General features: G+C 45.1%; 1 protein-coding gene and 1 pseudogene across 2 annotated transcripts; one reads left to right on the forward strand and one right to left on the reverse strand.

Annotated features, from left to right (window-relative positions):
• Positions 1 to 11,670: 11,670 nt before the first annotated feature.
• Positions 11,671 to 12,622, forward strand: LOC120849134 (annotated as a pseudogene).
• Positions 12,623 to 14,509: 1,887 nt separating this feature from the next.
• LOC115310931 (pancreatic triacylglycerol lipase) lies at positions 14,510 to 22,065 on the reverse strand. Of its 2 annotated transcripts, none has more exons than XM_040221251.1 (4): positions 21,781 to 22,065; positions 18,306 to 18,558; positions 16,167 to 16,373; positions 14,510 to 14,767 (listed from the first exon to the last, which is right to left on the reverse strand). In XM_040221251.1, exons 1-4 carry the CDS (start codon positions 22,057 to 22,059, stop codon positions 14,532 to 14,534), a joined length of 975 nt encoding a protein of 324 aa, XP_040077185.1. In that variant the 5' UTR covers positions 22,060 to 22,065; the 3' UTR covers positions 14,510 to 14,531. The 2 variants fall into 2 exon arrangements, with proteins under 2 accessions (XP_040077185.1, XP_040077184.1); XM_040221250.1 differs by having other exon boundaries at positions 16,162 to 16,373.
• Positions 22,066 to 23,649: the final 1,584 nt, after the last annotated feature.

Raw genomic sequence — 23,649 nt, forward strand, 5'->3', positions numbered from 1 at the left:
TGAAAAATGTTCCAAACTACCTAGTACGTACGAATTATTTGGGATATTTGCTCTTATGATCGAGCGCAGGGAGTAAATGCACTCACTTTTTCTCATAGAAATGCATTACCGGAAGTCAATTTTCGACTGGTTGCTGTCTGCTTCAATTTGCGTCAGCACACTAGCGCCACTTGAACCTCTAGCGTACATTATAATAACTCTATGGCACTTCGTTAAGAAGGTAGCGGCAAATGCCCCTCAAAGGGAATCAGATATCCCTCCGCCACCTCCGCATCCAATAGCGTCCCACCGTTTCCGTGACGTCGCGGACAACGCGCGAGGAGGGTCTTGCCTTTCTGTACATATTTGCCTTATCTTTCGACTTTGACTTAGCATTGTGGAAGCCACGAGAGGGAGATTAGAGTTCTCCCCCACCGACGGAAACAAATACGACTTTCGGGGATTAGCTTCCCCCCCGATGGATACAAAGGCTGCTTTCAGGGGCTCGGTTCCCTCTCCGATGAATACAAAGGTCGCTTTCTTAAAAAGTGGGATCGGAGACAAGTGGGAATCCATTGAAGCGGAACAAGGAGCGTTTCCAGTGAACTCTTCTTTCGACTGCGGAGAGATTTGAAACGGGCGCATTACGCTTGTGGGAGGAGCTTCTCCTACCTTCTTGACTTGTAACCGACGGAGTTCTGGGGAGCGCCCTGAGAGGGAGGGGAGCCCTCGGAAAGAACCAGCCAATCAGCTACCGCATTCTCTTTCCATCACCTGATCTCGCGTACTCTGGAAAGAGTGCTCGAGATCGCGTAGAAAGAACCACGCGAATTCACTATGAGTCAGAACCAGGACCAACTTGAATAGGGGGAGACCTGTTTACTGAACGGTGGCTCAGCGCCGGCTTAAAAGTACGCGCATTCCTCACGAACGCTCGTGGTGGCGCTCGGAGCCCCCCCACCCTTCCCTCCCGGATCCAGTCCGGGAAGCCTTGGGGAACGCCGGGCGAGGTGGATACGCCGTTGGAATTTGCCTGTTCCGAGATGAAAATTTAAGTTTCAACTCGAATTGCGGGGAAATGGTACACTGTTGCGTGCCGCTGTGTACCTCGCACGGCAGAAGAGGCAATGGGATTTCATTTCACGAATTTCCATCATCGAGTCTCCGCGAAGAATGGATCATAAGAATCTCAAGAGCAGGTAAGTGCCGATAATTTATTTTTTGTTTCTTAGATTTTTGGAGAGTAAGAATAGCGTCATATTGTATATGAAAAAAAAAAAAAAGCAGTCAGGAGGAGTTTTAATTTTTTTTCTTTTAAAGGTGAAAAGAACTCTCTGTGGCGCCCAAGTGACAGCGGGCGCACTGTGATATGCTCACTGCATTTCACGGCAGATGACTATAAAGAGAATGTGAAAATAAAAAAGCTCAAAACGACAGCGGTGCCAACGGTGTTCGAAAATTATCCGCTCCACAAACAATGCAATGCGAAGCATGATAGGAAACCTCCGGCGACACGTCTGGCTCCCGCACCACCCCCGCACAAACGAAGAAGGTATGAATTCATTTTCTTTTTGCATGTAACTCATTTCGCAGAATATTTGCAACAGTTATGCATGACCACACTAGGAGTTCATCTGCTATGGACGTCGAGCACAGTGAACGAGAGGAATGCTGCCTTGGAGGGGCCGAGGTGGAGCCGATGGACCTAACCATAGAGAAATTACAACAACGTCAGTCAGCAACTCACGACGATAAGCCGAAGTCATCACGACATATCTCCGCCCAGACTAACATGACTGGAAAGAGGATAGAGGTCTATCGAACAAAAATGGACACGCTTACCAGGAAGTGCAAGAAGCAACAACTAGCTTTGAAAAAGCTGCGTGATGAAGTCGCCACCCTAAAAAAAGACAAGAAGAAAACCTCTCAACTACTTCGAGAAAGCAACGTCACCACTCTGTTGGTAAGATTGTTATTCCCTTTTCGCTTCCTTGTAGGGTATACTGGTGTTATAATTTCAGAGTATGACAGCTGAAGGAAACAAGAGGGCCGTGTTTCTTCAGCAACAGCTGAAAAACATTCGGTCAAAAAAGCCCAGATGGACAGAGGAAACAATAAGGTATTGCATACTGTGGTAGGCAAAGTCGCCCTCAGCGTACAGGCTTGTTCGCGCCGCCGGACTCCTGAAATTGCCGAGCAGATCAACTCTGAAACGGTACCTCGGAGCCTGCTCAGGCGCAGTGGTGACTTCACTTATCAAACAGAGACTCCAAAAGGAAGCCCGGATTCACAAATGTGAACAGGTTAGCACGCATGCTTGAATACTAAGAACGATCTTTCTTAATATTATCATCGCTTTTTTTTCCTTCTGTGAGCAGGCGCGCTCAGGCTCTTTGGTATTGGATGAGATGTCCATCCGTCCTTCGACGTTTTACCAACGCCAAGCAGATGAGGTGCACGGCCTTGTTTCCGAAGAATGCGCAGAGAGCGGTGAAATGGAAGTCGCCACACACCTGCTTTGTTTTGTGTTTGTGGGGCTATCAACACACTACAGGTAATATATATATATATATATAAATATATTTGTTTGCTTGTCTTCTGCCTAACACGTTGATTTGATTTTTTTTTTTTTTGTCACATAGGCTGCGTGTCGGATATTTCTTCACGCGGGCGTTGACGGGAACACAGCTGCACGAGATCACCATGTCTGTTCTCAGAAGCATAGAACAGGCAGGGTTCGTAGTCGTGCGAGTCGTTGCAGACAACCACGCAACTAACAGGAAGCTGTTCTCGATGCTTTCCAACGGCTCGATCCTCCCAGTTGTCGAGTACGTGATTGTTTTCATCGAAATATCATTATTTTGTGATGTGCGCAGTGTACTAATTCTGCATTGTGACGCACCAGGCATCCTCTCGACGCAACCCGGTGGCTGTTCCTTTCTTTCGATTACTGCCACATAATCAAAAACGTAAGATCACAGTTCCTGGCAAAAACCCGGCGGTTCGTGAACGAAGGAAAAGCAATTGACCCAAAGTACCTTCGGAGCATTCTGGACATCCAGCAAAAGCAAAAGGGCTTCAAACTAGTGAGGAACATGACGAGGAAACATCTGTATCCCACGAGCTTCGAGAAGATGAACGTGAAGCGCGCCGTGGACATCTTCAAGCCAGAGGTATCCAAATGTTTTGATGTTTTAAAATTAAAGTAAGTGTGAAGTGTATGTTTCTTAAATGCTGTGAGCGCTTGACAATTAATATTTGTGTTTAATGTAGTATTTCCTCAACAAAAATGCGCGTTGTATCCTTAAAAAAAAACACTTTATATTCAGTACACAGATGCTTTTTTAAGCTGAATGCTACTTAAAAGATTATTCTATTTTTTTTTCAGGTGACGTCGGTGCTGAGGTCCCTGGAGGAATATGGCCCACGCCTGGGAATCTACGGATTTGAGGACTGTGAACCGACCATCGAGTTTCTTGAAACCTTCTTCAAGTGGTTCAACCTTCATAACATCAAGAGTACAACATATCACATATTCAGTAGAGATGCCAACAGGATGCCGTTCTACTCAACCGATGACGAAAGGTAGCATTAAGGCTTTGATGAAGTGTCATGCAACATTGTTAACGTGACACGTTTTGTACTTTTAGGCTATCTTGGCTCGAAGATACATTCCTCGAGTATGTGAACAACTGGAAGAGGGCGGCTCCGGCAGCCAGCGCATTTTTAACGCCCGAGACTCACGAAGCCTTGGCAGTCACAACGCTGTCTACAGTGTTGTGCACACGTCACTTGTTGGACCAGGGCTTCAAGTACGTTTTAACATTCAAGTTTTCGTCAGACAGAGTCGAGTCACTCTTTTCTGCGGTAAGGCAGCTGAACGGCTCCAACGACCGAACGGATGCCTGCGGTGCCCTTTCCTCTTTGCACAAAATTCTTGTAACCGGGATAGTGAAGCCGTCCCCTCACGCAAACACTCAACACTCCGAGTTCGAAATCGGTGCGCTGCTGCAAAAGCCAGCACTGCAGCCTGCTCCTTCGCCTCGAAATCTGGAGAAGATATTGCAACCCTTCTTAAAGAAACTTCAGACGCTTCCAGGTAAGAAACCATTTTGTTTAAAAAAATTAAAACTAGCAAATAAAAAAAAAAACGCAAAATCTATTTTTTTATAGGTTTTCCAGCTCCAGGACTGCAAACCAGCACGCTGGCACTCATCGGAGGGTTCATCGTGAGGGCGGTTGAAGACAATATTGCCTGCGACGGGTGCCTGCACCAGCTGAAGTCACCCCCACACAACAGCGCAACCGTTGCGATAGTACACAACCTGGACCGTGGGGGGCTGCGCTATCCCAGCCCCCGCTTCGTCAACTTTTTGAAAACTCTCGATACCGCAGCCAATTCTGCCGAGACGGAGTTATTAGCTCTGAGGAAGCCACTGCTGACGTTTGTTCAAAAGGTTCTGCCGGCAATTGCGAGCAACCCACTATTTGCCTGTGAAGTCAACAACTCACAAGATCACAGAACCGCCCTGGCAACACTCGTCATAAGGAAGTTCATGAGGCCTTTTTTGACAAACATCGCATCAAACATCACAGAGGAGCTCCAGGCAAAAAAAGTCATAAAAGAAAAACCAACTTCCCGAAAGGTTCTGAAGGTCTAGGTTTTCTACGAGAAGCATGCATAAAAGTTTTTGTAATTAGTGTAAAAAAATGTTGTATATATACCTATATATTACTGTGCGAATCCAATAAAAGAAAATGTGTACCCTCATAAACATCAGTGTTAAATAATTACATGGTTTACTAGACGGCTGTAAGACAAAATCAAAGGTTTAAGTATCGCACCGTGACTCCGTGCAGCCTTCCCCATTCAAAACCATAGGGGGGCTTTGCGCGCCGCCTCGTAGCCGCAACGGCAACTAGAGCTCCAGTAGCTCTCCCATAGGAAGGGCGCGCGATAGACAGGTCTCCCCCCTATTCAAGTTGGTCCTGGTCAGAACAACATGCCCTCGACGTTTCCTTCGAAGTAAACCCGCGTGAATGGCTGATCTTGTTTCCGGGTTGGAGGGCCAGTCTTCCCCCCTCGTTGTTCGTTCTTATCATTTTCGGAGTTGTGAGCGGCACTGGTGGAACGTTGTGCGGGGGAATGTGTTCGGTGCTAGCCGGTCATGGCTTCGTTGGTGGCGAACTTTCCTCTCGTCACTCGCTTGTCGATCGAGTCTCCTGTTTATATGCCCAAATAAACGCCGTATGGATTACCTCTGCATCGTCTGGCACGTACACTTTATTCCTTGAGTATGTTCCCTTTATCTCTTTTGTTAGCAGTAAACGTTAAAGGTCGAGCTAGCGCAGGTACCCTGTCCCCTCCGCGGTAGTGCGTTGGCCACGCAATCAGGCTCACGACGTCTTTATCGGCCTTCGTGGTGGTCATGCACGGTGTCGAAAGCTTTCAATACTTCACGCGGCTGTCTTGGTGGGTACAAAAGCTGACAGTTCGGTCGATCAGGGGGAAGTTCCGACGTTCTACGGGCAGAGACTAACAAGGCAGCGAGCTTCAGGCTGTGGCACCCGGAATAATAAACACACTCTTACTCGAACCAAATCACCGGTTAGAAGCCCGTTTAGATTACGAGTCAATTCTTTTTGCGGCGGATTCGAGTTACGGACGTGAACATCACGTTTCTCCGTTGATTTGTCTGCTGTAAAGCGCGAAACACATGTACGACGAAACCGTCCGATCCGACGTCCGACCGCGCAATACGACGGTCGGAGGCGAGGGTTTTCAACGCTCTCCGATGCTACGAAAACCCTCGCCTCCGACCGTCGTATTGCGCGGTCGGACGTCGGATCGGACGGTTTCCTCGTACATGTGTTTCGCGCTTAACGCTAGGACTACAGCGCCTTGGATGCTTCACCAGCGACAGGTGCCGTCTTGTTTCGAAAGTCACTGCCGTCACGTCAGCGTCGCGTTGTGATTGGTCGCCGCTTTGCGGTTCGTGAAAGCGGTTGGGAGAAATCGGTCCCGAAGCGGTTGGCAAAAACACGCCCCAACCACTCGATCCTAGGGTGCCTCAATGTCCTTCTGTTTAGGGTGATGCCACCCTTTGTAGTACCCGATGCCGACAGCACGCGCTCACGGGTAAAATACAAAGAAATCAATGAAAACAAAATGTCGGCATAGCACAGTCAGCGCCACAAACGCGTGCAGGGACACGCTCTTTCACGCGCTTCTAAACAAAAAATAAAAATAAAAGTGTGCGACAAAATGGCGAGATGTCTCCACCCTAAGCAAAGCGCACATGAAGGCACCCTACTCGATCCTAGCCGCTTTGCGTTTGCGGATCCGCTTCCAGTGTGAACGCGCCATAAGAGACAGCCTAGGGTGGCAAAATGCTAAGTCCGCCTCTGGGAACCATTAAAACAGAAATTACATTCCTGACCAAAGCCTTCTCTATGGTAAATGCCTGCCGGTCAAGTGCTTTTGGCTCGATCAATCTTTCAAGTTCCCCTTCCGCATTTGCTACAGTTTGCTGCTTGGGGTGCTTTAATCCACCCCAGCATGCGCCGCGCGCAACAGTGACGAAGACGATTGGCAGAGGCAACACCGATGCAGATATGCATGTCTTGGAGAGCGCCTGCACCTCATCGCCCTCGTTTTTGGCGTCGGAAATGTGCGATATATTACCAGATATGAATGAACTGATGCAGCCTAAGGCGTCTGCATAGGTACACTCTCCGGCAATATGAAAGACCCACTGGGAGCGCGTGGCCGAGGCGGTGGAGGGCGGGGGCGCTGCGAGCGCTCCGGGCAATTCCATTCTGCTTCGAGGAAAGGACGCTCACTCGGGCTCAGCTAAAACGAAACGCGCTTATCAGATTGTGCTGAGCCCCGAGTGAGCGTCCTCCCCTCGAAGCAGAATGGAATTGCCCGGAGCGGTCGCAGCGCCCCCGCCAGCCACCGCCTCGGCCACGCGCTCCCAGTGGGTCTTTCATATTGCCGGAGACTGTACATTTCTAAACAATGCAAATTGAGCGACCTGACCGGCAGTCAGTATGGAGGAGGAATCGTCCTGGCTCATTGCTCGCCTGTACTGTATAGCTTTGCGTCCACCCACTAATCGTTCCAAACAGAGCGTGGCGTTCTCACTTCCCCGCGCTCACTCGCCTTCTCCTCTCCCTCAGTTCCTTCCTCATAGCAGAAGGAATATATAACGATCTCACATGAGGCCTTGCGCAAATAAAGATTGATCGAAAGATTGATTGCTCTTCGCCTCTTCCAAACATCCTGAGATTATGGAAAGTATTAAATAATTTATCTTCTGGCTTGACGGTGCTTGCCGTCAGGCTTTACTCTTAAAATGCTATAGCTTACGTTAATTTTCTGGCGCCTTTACGATTGTGACCAGACGGTGCATGTGACAGCAGTAAATTAACCCAAACGGAGTAACCCACGAAACAACAAAAACTTCAACAGAAAGAAGTGTCAGTTTTTGACGCAAGTCACCTCTCCGATAGTGGGCTGCGTCGCGCATTGAGCATGCATGTGGGTATAAAGCTACCGAAAGTAAACAATGTGTCTTGGAAGTGAGCGCTTATCAGGCTCTCAGAATGTATCGAACTGTGACCTGAACAGTGCTCAGTACAGTGTTGGATACATTTTTTTAATTTTATCATTTTATCTCCGAACTTTCTTTTTTTTTTTTTTGCGGAGTAAGCAGCACAAGCGGAACAAAGAAGTATTTCAAAAAGACGTTTCATGTAGAAGTGTTTCGAGATTCTAAACAAAAAATAAAAATAAAAGTGTGCGACAAAATGGCGAGATGTCTCCACCCTAAGATGTCTCCACCCTTCGAGATAGTCCGCTCTTCAGGATAAAAACGGTGTTATTGGTCTGAACTTGTTGCATGTTAATATTCGGAGCTTGAGAAAGCACTGGGATGAATTAAACGTTTATCTTGCAGATAGATTGACTGAGCTTAGCGTGATAATTCTTACTGAAGTGAATGTTGATGAAGAAACTTGTGAGATGTTCACTTTAGAGGGCTTTCATCGATATCAAGCTTGTAGACAAGGCCGTAAAGGAGGAGGTATCGTAATGTTCATAAATGATAACTATTTAACCAATCAGCTTAATATAATCATTACACAGGCAGAGTTGTTAGTGGTTGAAGTAAGTAATCCGACGGTTTCATTTACAGTTTGTGCTGTTTATCGGCCTCCTGATTTAAATGTGGGATCATTCATTTTTGAGTTCTCGGATATGCTAAGTAGTTTAAATGTGTGTAAAGCTTTATTATTAGCCGGTGACTTTAATATAGACGTGAGAAATGCTTCAAAAAGTGGCGTCAATGACTATCTTGACATGTTAGCAGGCTTTGGTATTGAAAACTTGATTGCGGACTACACTAGAGAGGAGCATCTTGGAAACAAAATAACAAAAAGTTGCATTGATCATGTTTTGGTCAGACTAGACTGCATGTCCGTAGTGGCTGGTGTAGTTCGTAAAAAGCTTTCTGATCACTATTTTACTGTCTGTGTCGCAATGCTGGATAACATAGCTGCAGAAAATAAAAATGATAAAAAAGAAATAACAATATTGGACAACAAGAATGTAGATAAATTGATTTCGGAGTTCGACTGGAACTCTTTCCAGTCGAACTCCGAAATCTTCCTCACACTCGCATATATGAAACTATGGTTGGAGTGTTCTCTAATATATACAAAAACTCCCAGAAAACTATCAGACTGAAACAGAGAAGTGTGGGTAAAGTATGGATCAACAGTGACATACTAGAGCTGTGTCGACTCAAGGACAAACTATGGACTAGGTGTAAACAAAATCCGGGAAATCAGTCCTTAAAAGATGAATTCCGTTCAGTAAGGAACAAGTTGACAGCTAAACTCAGATTTGCAAAACGCAGTTACTATAAAGAAAAATTTAATAATACTAAAGGTAACTCTAAAGCAGCGTGGAACCTAGTAAATGAGCTAACAGGAAAAGAAACAAAAACAAGCATTGATGATACAATCGCAAGAAACTTCGGTGAATCAGCTGATTGGGTATCGTTATGTGAAACATTCAGTAATAAATTTGCAACCGATGTTGAGGAACTTAAAGCTAAAATGAACTTCCAGCAGCAAACCGAGATATCAAATGTAGCACACAACCTGGAGTCGGCATATCTGCCTTCGATGACTGAAGCAGATTTGCGCTGTATCATAAACACTATGTCGATAAAAAAGCCGGCAGGAATTGACCAGATTCGTTTAAGAGATATTGTACATAATTTTGATAAGCTAAAGGCTGTGTTACTATCTGTTCTAAATGGCATATTCGAGACGGGGGTTATTCCAGCTGGGCTTAAAAGTGCGATTGTAAGGCCGTTATTTAAAGGAGGAAATAAAAAAGATGTAGGAAATTACAGACCCTTATCGATTATGCCAGTAATCTCCCACATAATGGAGAAGCACATTGCGAACACAATAAACTCTTTCTGTGATAAATTTGATTTAATTAATAAAGCGCAGTACGGTTTTAGGAAAGGGAAAAGCACAACATCACTTCTTGAGGATTTCACTGATGTTGTGAACGAAACTCTGGATGAAAATAACATTGGTTTAGCATTGTTTTTAGATCTGTCAAAGGCATTTGACACAATTAACCATCCAAAAATGCTTCAGAAGCTCTTTGCTTTGGGCTTGAGAGGACCTTTTTTTCAGTTCTTTAAGAGCTATTTTTCTAACAGAACGCAGAGAGTTAAGATAAAGCATTATATGAGCAAAACTGTAATGGTAAATTATGGAATACCGCAAGGATCATCATTAGCTCCCTTGTTGTTTAATATTTTTGTTAATGACCTGGGCACACTCAATTTACAATCGAAATTATTTATGTATGCGGATGATACGGCCTTAATTCTCCCACATGAAAATTACGAAGTTGCAGTAACAATATTTCAAAATGATATAAACGTATTAATGAACTGGTTTAATGAAAATAGGATATTTGTAAACTCGAAAAAGACCAAATGTATGTGTTTTAGGAATCCACATAAGCGAGTAGTTTTGGATCGTTTTTTATACCTATGTGAACCAAAAAGGGGACCTCAAATTTATACCGAAATTAATTATGAGACCAGCGTAAAATATCTAGGGTTGCATTTTGACGAACACATGACCTGGGAATATCACGTGGATTACATAAAAAAGAGGTTGAGAATTGTTTCTTCATACATATATCGTATTGGTACGGCAGCGAGTGCCGCTATAAAACAAAACATCTATCGTGCTCTTGGAGAATCTGTGCTCAGATATGGTATATTAGTTTATGGGTCCTGCTCAAATAACAGACTGCAGACAGTAAATAAATTGATATTTAGGATAGTAAACAACATTTCATATGGGACTCAGTTTCAACAATTAGGTCTGTTTCACAAACTTGAATCATTTAACATAATGCCATTGCATATTCTATTCAAATACATCGTTATAACAACGCATTATTTCTCTAGAACGGAATTCAAACAACCTGTTCGTAAAAGGCCCCTCAGAAAGGCGGAAAGGTTCTATTTGCCAAGAATACATACGCTCTACGGAAAAAGACTAAGAGGTTTCTACATTCCCTGCACTGCATATACCCGAAGAACTTATAGACCTAGGGTCTCTTAAATCAGTAAAAGACAAATTTAGAGCATGGTGCTTGCAAAAGTATATTTAGAACGTTTTATGTCTTCCTGTGTGCTGACCTTGATGCCTCTTGTACAGTGATTACAGTATACGTATTTAGGTATATGAATTTTAAGTAATATCCTCCTGATCCTTATGTTTGTTGCGCCGATGATCTCTTTATATTGTATAATTCTGTACTCTGGTATATGTGCTGAGTTTATGTGTTCAAATTATCAAGTATTTTAATTCAATAATGCCTGTCTCTATTGTGCGAATTGTGTCCTTTATGCTTCAGTTGCTATATAGCACTTACAGGAACTAAGATTTTGTGATGTATCAGATGTTCAGATTAGTGAATGTATATTTGAACTTTTGTCATTTGTTGTTTTGCTCTTTGCAGATGGAAGTCATTGTCCTTTCTTTTGTACTAGGCTTGAAGTTATCTTTTCTTTTTTTTTCTGATTTTGTTCAACGCGAGGAGCAGCTTTTGCTTAATTTAGTTTTGAGACTGCCGGGCCACGTCATACAAGCCTCATGGGCTTTGACGGACCCGAACTTTGTAAAACGAAAAGAAAACAATAAATTATTATTATTATTATTATTATTATTATTATTATTAGTAATTCTGCTTAAAAACGCAGGAAGACATGGATCATGGTTGTTATATCTGTAAAGGTCGCATGTGATTCGCCCAACGCTATTACGTCACTCTTGCTTACGTCTATAAAACAGACTGTCTGGCCGTAATAAAAACTCAGTACGTTCCAGCTACCCGGAGAGCCTGTCTGCCTGCGATGCTGCGATAGAACAAGTTGGCGACGAGGATGGGATGAAGGATCAGCACATTCCCCGACGCGCCGGCAACGCAACAGGGCCTGAACCGCCAGTCATCGTTCGTCGGCAGCAGGCTCAAGCACGGCCAGCGGAAAGGACCGGACGAAACACCGTGGAAAAAGATAAGTGGAAAGAATCCACCGGAACATGACGCAGCCACCGGCAGGGCATTTTTAAAGGCTCGGTAGCATGCGGGAATTTGATCCGAAGACTGACAACATTAAGTCTTATAACTTCGAGCGGTTCGACAATTACGTCGACATTAACGACGTACCAGAAGAAAAAAAAACTGAAACTACTTCTGAACGTGCTTGGCCCACAGGCGTATAAAGAGCTAAGAAAGATTGTCGTACCAGACATCCCTACCGCGAAATCGTATGCTGAAGTAAAAAGACTCCTGGAGGACCACTACAGCCCGCAATACTCCGTAATTGCCGAGAGGTGTCAGTTTAATCGCCGACATCAACGTGACGGAAAAAGCTTGCAAGAATTCATTACAGAACTCAAGCAGTTGTCGAGGAACTGTTCTTTCGAAACTTTCTTAAACGACGCTTTACGCGAAAGGCTGGTGGCCGGACTACGTGATGAAGAGACCCAAAGGATTTTGTTCGCAACTGCGCCACTGTCGTTCGAGGAGGCTTGCAAAATCGCCCTAGAGAAAGAACTAGCCGCAAAGCAGACAAGGCAAATGCACGCGCCTGACGGGCCCGCGGGTACCGTAAATGCCGTTAACAAGAGAAAATCAGGCAAGCCAACGAAGGAGCGCCAAGTTAAACAAGAAAACGCTTCGGGAAAAGCGAGTACATGCTGTCGCTGCGGAAAGGGTCATGAGCCTGATAAGTGCTGGTACCGCACGTATAAATGTAAGGCTTGTTCTAAGAATGGACACTTACAAGTAATGTGTCGAACTAAACATCGGAGCCACCGGGTTAAAGCAGTAGAAACTACTAACAGTGAATCTGATGACATAGAAAGCCACGTGGTGTTCTTCGCGAAAGAAAAGATACCCGGTTACAGCGTCAGCGTTTCTGTTCAAGGAACACCGGTGGAAATGATTTTGGATACCGGGGCAACAGTAACCCTGATGCCTCAGAGTTTGTTTAAAGAAAAGTTTCACCACGTCCATTTGCGACCAAACTAATGTGTCGCTGAAAGCTTATACTCGAGAGAAGGTGCCAGTAGCTGGCAAGGCGAATGTAAAAGTTGACTACGAGGGACAAAGCCTGACTCTACCGCTTTTTGTTGTGCAGAACGATGATAAGAAAATGCAAGTGTTGATGGGTAGGAGTTGGCTCGAGCACCTTAAAATTAACTGGAATGCAGTGTGCCTTGTCACGGCGCCCGACAAGGTAGCTGCGTTGCGGAAGAAGTTCCCTGAGCCCTTCAGGGATATACGCCGGGCATTGTCAAAAATTATGAAGCCCACATAGCGGTTAAGGAAAACAGTCAGCCGGTTTTCTGCAAAGCGAGACCTATTCCCTTTGCTCTTAAGGACGAGGTAGCAAAAGAGCTGAACAGGCTCGAAGAGCGTGGAATATTGAAGCACGTCACTAAAAGCGACTAGGCTACACCCTTGGTGGTTGTGCCGAAGAAAGCAGGGGCGGCATTAGACTTTGTGGTGATTATAAAGTAACAGTTAACCCCGTGCTCAAGATGGATGTTTACCCACTGCCGCTGCCCGAAGACTTGTTTGCGACACTGGCTGGGGGAAAAAGTCTTTTTTGTGCTGGACCTTTCGTCTGCGTGTCAGCAGGTGCCCCTGAGCGAGGAAGCCAAACGCCTGCTGACGGTCAACACTCACCTAGGGCTCTTTGAGTATCAGTGTTTGCCTTTCGGAATCGCCAGCACACCGGCGATTTTTCAGTCTTTGATGGACCAGGTCTTCCAGGGCATTCCGGGAGTCGGATGCTATATTGACGATGTTATCGTTACAGGAACCGAGCCGGGGCCTTGACTCGGGAGCTCAGCGGCGTGGAACCTCGGAGCAGGAGATTCCGCCCTGGGTAGCTGACCAGCGCGGCTGCCCTCCGGGACTGCTTCCGTTGTGGCGCTCGGTTTTGGAGTTGGGATCTCAGGAAAAACAGATCCAGTCGAAGAAGCCCAACTTGCACGGAGATGGTCCATATGGATGAACCGTGTTCGATTATTCACATTCACCAAATATGTAGTGGGGCTCACAACTTGAGTTACCAGCCCTTCTTCCCAGGACACTTCCTCGCCTCTAGTCGTTTATAGCAGGTGACAAAGTACTTGTAAAAACGACTAGAGGCGAAATAGTGTCCTGGGAAGAAGGGCTGGTAACTCAAGTTGTTTGAATGGGCGACACTTTAAAATGTATTTTAGTTCGCCTTTCTGTGGAGGATAAATATAGCGAACCATTTAGAGCAATTGAAGGATAGCAGAAACTTCGGTGGCTTCATCTGCACCCGGTTTGGTGTGGGGCAAAGCGCCTTTTAGTTGGAGGCAAAACGTTCTAACCTTAACAGCCTGGAGTTTATTTTAGATTCGCTGATCTTTTCGGAAGGTTCTAGGAGAGTCGCAAAACTTATGGCGTTTGTGTCTGTGAGTGTTTTTTTTTCATGTACAATGATCTTGACTATATAGCCCGTATAAAAGTAGCTGCGGCTAGCAGTATAGAGCCGGTCGACTATCATTTACAGTGCAGCGATTGTCATGGTATGACACTGTTAGCACGAACAAGCAATTGTATTTTCGTTTTTAGCTTTTTACTTTAATATAAAGATCGGTGACAAAAATAGTACTTTGGTGGAAATTGTTTATTTGGGGCACTAAGTTCAGCGTTAACAGCGCCCGCCAACACCCAAATTCTGTAATATGAAAAAAAAAAAAAGCGGCAGCGTATATGTCTGCGCTGACGGTACCGCACACTGCAAGGTGCCCCTGTTTACTCCAGTTGCAGGTACTACAATAAACCTTCAGTTAAATTTTTAGTTAACTAGCACTTGATCACAAGTAAACAAATCACTGAGAATAAAAGGGGATGAAGTCAGAAGAGACAAGAAGGAACTAAGGAATTAACCTAGGTTTATTTATTTATTGAAGCGTTTTTCAATTTCTGGTGGAACTGTAGCTGTGAGGTACTGTACTCCACGACCTGTGGTATCTCTGCTGTAGAATCCCATTCGACCGTGGCCTCCGAAATTCTTGCACCTTTTTTGCAGAGCCGCTTCAAATCCTTCTTCGCACAAGTAAGATTGGTAGAGTTCTGATCTATTAATTGACGCCAGGAAGAACCGGTAGGCCATACTGTGACTACAAGGGCGAACTGAAATAAAAAAAAAGTTACTTGTTCACCTTAATTTGTCATGTTTGCTTTTGGCTAGACCATAATTAAATTCGCGCTGCCATTGAGGAAAATTAACAAGCTTGCTGTATGTTTCTAATGGTATGGCTAATCCGCACTAAATCAAACGAACACCAGTCTTGGGCAAGTTACGTTTAGAAAGTATTTACTTACAGTCACAGTTAGTTCCTTAACAATGCGATTAAGTTAAATTTACTAAGGTATAAAAATAACACGTTGCAGTTACTTTCAGGATAGAGTCGTACTTTCTGAAGGAAAGTATAAAGTTTATAGAGGAAATCAATGCGATGCAGCACAACGCTACTCTTCAGAAATGAGGGTCAAAACTCATCACGAGACGCTTGCAAAGACTATATAAAGAGGATTTCCCGGCCACATACTCTTTTTTGCAGTGTTTTCAGATGACATCAAAGTTGTGTTTACTAAATAAGATCAAAGTGTATGTCATAACTCTGCTACAATAATGCCAGCCGATCGTCACTCATAACGACATGTCATTTGAACATTCAAGTTTCATGAAACTAGCGTGACCAACTACGTGACCATGACGCGGCGGGCAGTCCTCCTCCTCTCAGAAGATCAACACGGACGCACCATGCCACCTATCCGGCTGGGCATGTGAAAACATGAAGTTTTGTAAGGAGGAGATATTGGCGCGTAGGGTGCCTTTATAAGCGCACATGAAGGCTCCCTATTGGCGTGTATTACGTACGTGTTCGCTGTGCATTGCGAACACGGCCCATTGAGCCCCAACGGCAGCGTATGAAACCCGAGACACCGGTAGGGGAGAGCCGAGCGGCGGGCCAGGGAGGAGCACGGTACGCCTGGAAGCCACAGACTGGGCGCGGCCGCAGATGAAGAAAGGCTCTTCTCGTAGCACCAGCCTATTGTATCCCAAACAGTTAAATACATATATTCTTGCATCGTCCCACATTAACCGGTGGATCGCAGGAACTAAAGAAATAAACAGATGCTTTATGCGACTAGCGAACAGTGAACCTCCCGGTGAATGCGCACCGAGCCAAGTACGTAGGGTGTTGAGGCGGTGTTAGTGTAATACCATCACCTGATCAAATCAAATCGAGCCACTTTTCTTCATGTTTTTTTACTTTCAAATGTAAAAAAAAAGAACAGGCTTATTTGAGCAAAACGCGGATATAAGTTTTAACAAGGGAGATCAGTTGACTACACTTAGTTTATACACCATAAAAAAAGATAAGAAATGTTTTTGCAACAAATGAATAAATCATGTGAGAAATGCCCATCGTCGGGGGAAACGAAAAGGGGGGGGGGGGGGGGGGGGGGAGTGCACTTTCGGAATTTGATACTATATATTAAGAGAGTAAAATATTTCCCTTGCTTTTATATTCACATCCGGGTTGTACTCGAGTGCCGCCGTTGGGATAGAAGTCGACGTGTCCGATCGGACTTCTGAAGCCCAGATCACCGTTCCGAAGGGAATAGTGATTCTTTCCTGCGCTTGTATGAATGACATCCACAAACTCGGCGTCAGTGTTCGACAAGTGAACATTGTGGCCTTCGAAATAAGGAGCCGCAGGATCTAGCCCTGGGGAAAGGAGGAAAAAATGACTCGTTATTCCTGCCATTCTGTGTGGTGCGGGTGAAATATAGGAGAAAACACACTGGAATTAAGATATTCTCATTATTTTCTTTCTCATTCTATCTGTCCCTATCTCGGCATGTTTCTTTTTTTTTAATAGAGCAACTACACTTCTTTATTTCGATTTATCCAATAATTTAAATACAATTTAACGCTAGATTATCTACAGCTCGAGTGGACTCACGCGACGTGCAGTGTTGTTAATAAGCATTGCAGACAATCATAACATTTAATTACGAGTCTTTTAGGAGTTGCTACAAAAACTTCTTATAACAATATTATACTGCACGGCTTCGGGAAGTTATATTCTTTTTTTAATGAGGGAAGCATTTAACGCAGCCTTTTGTATAAAAGTGATCTTAGTGACTTCACAGTCAAATACTAATAACGAAGAAAAACTATAAGATAAACAAATATCAATCAGTGACACGCTATATGAAAAGCGTGGAAAATAAACCTATGTTCAGAGCGCAGCTCTTAGGCGCCCGTTTCGGGGTTTCGCAACGTCGGCGTAACCGCACTAAATTTAGCGGAAAAATTGAAGTCACATGACTTCAACCCAAATTCAATTGCCCGCTCAATTTAACGGGGAAACTGAATTGGTGTTTAGGTCAAGTGGCGTCAATTTTTCAGCTAAATTTAGCGGGGAAACTGAAAGGACGGGAGGATATGGAGGAGGAGCCGGGAAGAGCACGGAAGAGGAGAATGGGCGGGTACGCAAGAGGAGGAGGGGAGGGTACAGAGGAGTAAAGTGAGAGGAGGGTGTGAAGGAGGTGAAGGAGGAGGAGAGGTGGAGGGCAGGACTAGAGGGTACGGAGATGGAGGGAAATACCCTTCCCTCCGTACCCTCTCCTCCTCTCGCACAAGAGCTGCGCTCTAATTTCACACAACGGGGATTCCTAAACGTCCTTCATTTTTCATTATACTCTGATAAGCCATAACATTATGTCCACCACCACACTGTGAATGAGCACGGCGATAGTTGATGCGCGTCCGCGTTATCTCCCATCCGCTTGCTGGGGTGAATGGTAGTTAACGGCTGCCTGGCATACAGAGGTATCATTTTGGCGACTATCTGTGCACATATTACAAAACGCTGCTGACTTAGGGGTCTTTGACAGAGGGCTAATCGTGATGGGCCGTCGGCTCTGAAGAAGTATCTCGGAAACTGCAAATGTCGTCGCATATTAGCCTGCTGCCGCCGTTAGTTCCTATCAAATGGGGAAGAACGACGGTGAAACGCCCACTCAACTGACACCTATTTACAATGCAGGTCATGGTACAAGTGACACCGAGCTCACAGTTAATATGAATTCGTTTGATATGAAACCCCGCAGCAGACGACCCTTGCAACTCTTTTGCGTTCCAAAGGCGAATTAACAAGCTATTGTATTTTATTCCAACTTCGCTCCGACCGAAGCACAAGCTACAAGAGGGAGATCAGCGCTCCGAGCGGGCTTGCCGTACCTTGCTCTCGTAAAGTGAAGGCGCGTAGTTCAAACCAGCGGACTCATGCTTGTAGCATCGGCTTCGCTTGGAGCTAAGCTGATACAAAAAGGTGGGTGGTCATACTGTTTGGCTCATCAGTTTATATTCAATATGCCATATCAAGATCTTGTTGCGTTTGATTTTTTTACAACGCTAGAATAGTGGCAGCCATGTAGGTCACGCTACAAATATATTAACCTTTTTCGTAGGGGAAATACAATACCGTAAATGCTTCTTTGCATCTTTTGGGTATATAAATTGTTTTACCCTCTGAAAGAAGCGTTTTGAAAAGTCACACCGAATTTAAGTTTAAGAACTACACCGTTTTTTAGGCCGTCATGTAATGATGTCCAGCTTCACAGCGCGTAAGTCGCGTGCAGGGAAAGTTACCAGTGATCCTGCCAACCAGCAGTCCTGTGTCATTTTTAAAGTGCTTCGCAAAAAAGCTTGCAACATGTGCTCCAAAGCTTTGTCCAATTGCATGGATTGAAGATGCACTGATCGCTTTCGGGAACCTGTTCATCAGTGAGTGCACTAAAAGCGCCAGTAGCTTTCCGACCAGAGCTGTGTCATAGGCTGCTGTCCAGGGATAGAAAAAAGAATGGGTTTTTCCCCAATCTACCGTAATGATGTTGCAGTCAGCCTGTAAAAAATTATAATTCTTGATTATTACAGACATATGCGGAATGTGATCAAAAGCGCCGTTTAAGCAAACAAAAAAGTTGCTATTTATTTAGAGAATACTTAATAGAATGGATTAAAAAAACCGTTCAATTTTGTAAAAATTTATTTTATTATGAAACGAGGTGGACCCTCAGAGGCTTGGCTGGGAGTGCCTGTAAGGCCGTGAGAGCCCGCTTCCAAATGTAGAAATCTGCGCCCATAAATTACGATGTACCAGATATAAAACTGTACCCTCTAAGTTTCTACTTAACCATAGGTTCTGAATGAATAGTGAGTCGGTTGTTTTCTTGGATGGATCTGAATTATGCATATCAGTTCTACAGCTGAAAAAAAATATAGTCCTTGAAATATTCCATCGTAATTTGGGGGATGATCGTTGCGAATTTTCGGGAGAAACTAAGAGGTGCCTTATAATTAGTGACTGTTTCAACGCTATTATCTAAGGGAGAAGTATAGTATATACTCTTACTCTAAGCTTTGTTTAAGTTTTAAATTATATTGGATATATAATTCTTGTTCTCGTTTAAATATACCTAATACTCTGCTGCTCATGTGAATTCAGTCTACGGCTACATCCGAACGCATCATTGTGAAATAATTTCTCTAACAACTAGCAAAGCTGGGTGGTGTATAAAAAAGGCCCCGTTAAAATTGTTTTAAGTGGCAAGTAGAAATAAATTAATTACCCCAAGGAGAAACGAAACAAAAAATATCGCCCATGAAACTCAATTTGAAATAGTAAAATGTAACGTCGCAAATCTCTCCCCATCGTAATAATCGGAATTTAAAATGATGTCAGTTTTTTTTTCTTCTGGTGGTAATGAGAAGTAACTGAGAGATGCACTTCATCACAATGGCATGAACATTCCCAGGGGATGCAGAAACGCTAGAATCGGATGGTATTACCGACAGCACGCAGGAAGTCCTTAACTGTTTCCTTTCTAGCGCCATATATATCTCACAGATGCTTTTGAGACAGTGCTGGATTTAGACGAGCACAGTCTGGGACCTCTACTTGCATTCCGCTGTTAATTTGTTTTATTAAAAAATAGAAAAAAAAAACAGCCCAGAAGTTGTAGGGTTGTTGTCCCTGACCATGATGCGAACCCCCGGGTTGTCTACAGTCGTAAAACGGGGGACCGTGAAAATTTGCTCGTTGCAAGACGGCTGACTGTAGGTGGCGAGTACCCGGGAGAGGGACGAGCAAGAAGATTAGTGTTCGACTAAAAACAAAGACAAAAACTTTACTTGAACTTTCCCGGAGTACAGGATAAAATCAAACGACTGGGAATAACTGGACTCACGGACTTACGTTCGCGAGACAGGGTCAGGTGTCCTACTACGGGTAACCCGTCGAGCCACTGGAGGAGAACAGTAGGGGGCTCCAAGCCCGTTCAAACTCGAAGCTCACAAGCTCGGCAAGGGGTTAGCGACAGTGCGCCAAAACCCGTCCCGTTCCAAAGAGGGCTTAGTCCGAATCCCATTGGGTACAAGCCACGACGCATTCTCGACCAATCGAACGAGAGGTCATTGCTGTTTCCGAGGGAAGCATTAAGATCGGGATCTGCGGTTGAGAGTCTAAGCACCAATATGTTTATTTTCACGGGGAAGATGTACTCATCGTAGGTTTTGGTGAGTATCGTTGAACGTGCCTCACCAGAAAAACGTCCTCTCACTACAGAGCGCGGGCAGGAACCTCGAATTAAACGAGCGGCGGGTCAGACACGTTTGGGCGTCCTAGGAATCCGCCTTGCGGAGAATCCCACGATGCTGGGTCCACGCCGGAGACACGTAGCCAGGATTTTGTTTCGGGGGGGGGGGGGGGGGGGGGGGGGGCCGCCCATGACAAAATGCTGTATGAGGGGGAGGAGGGAGAGGAGGTCCCAGCAAAATTGAAGACTCCGGGGGGGGGGGGGGCGGGCCCCATGCCCCCCCCCCTGGCTACGTGCCTGCGGCGCGTATACACCGGTTGCACCCGATGCCTCCCCAGCCGGTGTTACGAACCATTGGAACCTGACCCTAGGTTTTCGACGAAGTCGTTCGAGCTCGAAACGCTGCCCAGTTTACGAAATGGAACGCCAGACGTTGATAGCCGCACTCCGAGGCCCCGAGCGTAGATGTTTGTGTCTGGATACCCCTGCCCCCGGGTGAGAGCCAAGACCCACGGGTCCTGCCATGACCCGTGGGCCATGACCCGTGGGTCTTGGCTCTCACCCGGGGGCAGGGGTATCCAGACACAAAAATCTACGCTCAGGGCCTCGCAGTGCGGATATCAACGTCTGGCGTTCCATTTCGTAAACTGGGCAGCGTTTCGAGCTCGAACGACTTCGTCGAAAACCTCGGGTCAGGTTCCAGTGGTTCGTAACACCGGCTGGGGAGGCATCGGGTGCAACCGACCTGCCATGGGGGATATATAACTCCGCTTCTTGTAGGCGCAACAAGGTAAAACGCGTGCAAGCGCTAAAACAAAACGAATGACCACGCATCCGCGCAACATATCTATAAACGAAAGCGAAAACGCCGTCTCGGTGGTGCCCAAAAGTTGCTTCCGCCTCTGCAAGCACTTTTGGGCAGAATGAAAGCGCTATGGAGGAAGAAATATGCGAGGTTAATGCATTCCGCCTCAAAACAAATTTCCCGGAAAATATGTTTCTTTTTTTCGACTTCACACCTGGGACCGTTTTTTCCGGAGCCTCGTTTTCGGCGACATTCTTTTCCAGGGAAATTTCTTCCTGAACCCGATGCCGAGGTGGGAAAAATATCAATCTAATACAGCAAGCAAGTGTTCTAAAATGCGTGTCTGGCTCGTAAGAACGCAATGTCCAGCACGCCAATAGAAAGGTAACAGAGAGGATGCGCGCACTTGGCGGTCTCGGCATTGCACAGGTCGAGACAGATAAGCGCGCGTCGTCGTTTGTTGACGTCGGGCGAAACAAAACAAGAGGTGAGAGTGTTTGGGAGGTAAACAAACGCATGACCAAACCTAGCCGCCGTAAGAAAAAAAACCTTGTTGCTTAGTGTTATTTTTTTGCTTTTAAACCTTGATTTTACGAAGTGCCAGTGTTCTTTCGGTAGCCTTGTCACCTCTGGATAGTAAGTATACCCCACCGTTTACTGTGCAGTTTCTGTAAAGACGCAAGTGTGCACTGCTAATTCAATATTAAAACTGTGGTTATCATACCTTTGCTAGAAGCGCGATGATTGTCTCGCTAATCCAAATATGTTTTCGAGATCTGCGGTATCCGTGAATTAGAATGAAAAGTGGTTTGTTCGCTCGAAGCTCTCTCATGTCTTCCAGAGATGATACCGTTCTGAAATCAATCTGTTTGGGATTTGTTTCATATCGACCTCGAGAATATAGCCAGGTAGACGCTCCTATGTAATCTGGAGAGGAAGGTAGTCCTAGAGGGTGCGTAAAGTTGTTTCCAACTTCGAAACATCCAAAGCCGTCAAAGCACATCTTTTCAACCTGGAAGTAAACATAATAAAATGGGTATTATATAACAAAAAACTTCCGGTTCAAACATCAACCTTATCACCTGCATTATCAGCTGTCCAGAATATGCTAAGCAACCACTCTGACATGCGCTCTTTCTTCGAACACGACTATTAGAGTATAAAGAAAGATAGCGTAAAAACACTCTGAAATAAAACCACGAATATCTTAATTCATTAAAAGAATACACACTCTCTCGTTTCTATAATCGTCGCAAGTAGCACTCCGGTGGCGTCAAACGCTCACTTGATTGCGAAGGAAATTATTATACACCTTTTATTGCTCTTAGAGTTCGATTTAGTAATAGTATTACTAATCATTAGTAATACTAGTAATAATACCGACAAAAGCTCTAGCAGTCCGATTCAGTGATAGTATTACTGGTCATTAGTAATAATAGTAATATAATTGGCGATATAGCTCTAGCATAATAATAATAATAATAATACTTTTATTGAATGAAAAAATAGCATGTACAGATTCAGGCCTACCGAAGCCTCATCGGGCTTGAAAGGTAGTGCCTGGCAGACAGTGACAAAATAAAGCAATGACAGTAAAACACAAAAACCCCACATAGATAAATCAAGCTATGACACACACAGAAAAGAAATCTTTATACAATTCTATTTCTGAGCGCTTTTTTCAGTTTGTATTTTGTACTAGCACAAAAAATACTCATAGGAAGCTTGTTAAAATACGAGGGAACATATTAACGGCGCATGCGTTCGCCATATCTTGTGCTGCACCGAGGTATACAGTAACGTTTTTTTGGCCTTAGGCAAGGGGCTGGGGCATAAGGTACTTTAAAAGAACTATTCCAGAAATGACGGAAAACTACAGTTTCTATCAACAGAGAGTCGAAATCCGGAAAGCATAATGCTCTAAATACGTCAGTATCTTTATCAAGACTTAAATCATAAGAAATAACTTTTAACAAAGAACGCAAAATTGAATTGATTCTTATTTTCCATCGAAGGGCACAGTGGCCGTACACAGTTATTCCATAACAAAGCACACTATAGCCCAGGGCATGAATGATATCCCAGGTAGCACACCATGTCGGCCGATACTGGGATTATGTCGGCCAGTACCGGGAGCTGTACGGCGGATCCCGGCCAGGGACGCCGGTGAGAAACCGACACCGGCCGATATCGGGGACTCGTTGTCTAAACTGGCCAGCACCAGCCGGAAAGTTCCCGATACCGGCCGACATCGTTTTCTTGCTGTAGTCACCGGCCAGTCTAGCCATGGAGTTTCCGGTGACTGGCCGACATCGTTTTCTTGCTGTAGTCACCGGCCGGTCTAGCCATGGAGTTTCCGGTGACTGGCCGATATTGTTTTCTTGCTGTAGTCACTGGCCAGTCTAGCCATGGAGTTTCCGGTGACTGGCCGACATCGTTTTCTTGCTGTAGTCAGCGGCCAGTCCAGCCGTGGAGTCTCCGCTGACTGGCCGACATCGTTTTCTTTCTGTTATCACCGGCCAGTTCAGCCACTGAGTTTTCGGTGACTGGCCGACATCGTTTTTTCGCTGCTTTCACAGGCCATTCGAGCCAT

Source organism: Ixodes scapularis, unplaced genomic scaffold, assembly GCF_016920785.2.
Source record: "Ixodes scapularis isolate PalLabHiFi unplaced genomic scaffold, ASM1692078v2 PGA_scaffold6__148_contigs__length_123643588, whole genome shotgun sequence".
Taxonomy (NCBI): domain Eukaryota; kingdom Metazoa; phylum Arthropoda; class Arachnida; order Ixodida; family Ixodidae; genus Ixodes; species Ixodes scapularis.

Excerpts from the sequence above, each read along its gene's own strand:
- LOC115310931 (XM_040221250.1), bottom strand. The coding sequence starts at position 22,059 with ATGTGCTTTGACGGCTTTGGATGTTTCGAAGTTGGAAACAACTTTACG. Across the intron at positions 16,374-18,305 it reads GCTGGTTGGCAGGATCACTG|GGCTAGATCCTGCGGCTCCT; the intron begins GTAACTTTCCCT and ends TCCTTTCCCCAG. Across the intron at positions 14,768-16,161 it reads GATGTGAATATAAAAGCAAG|TTCGCCCTTGTAGTCACAGT; the intron begins GGAAATATTTTA and ends TTTTTATTTCAG.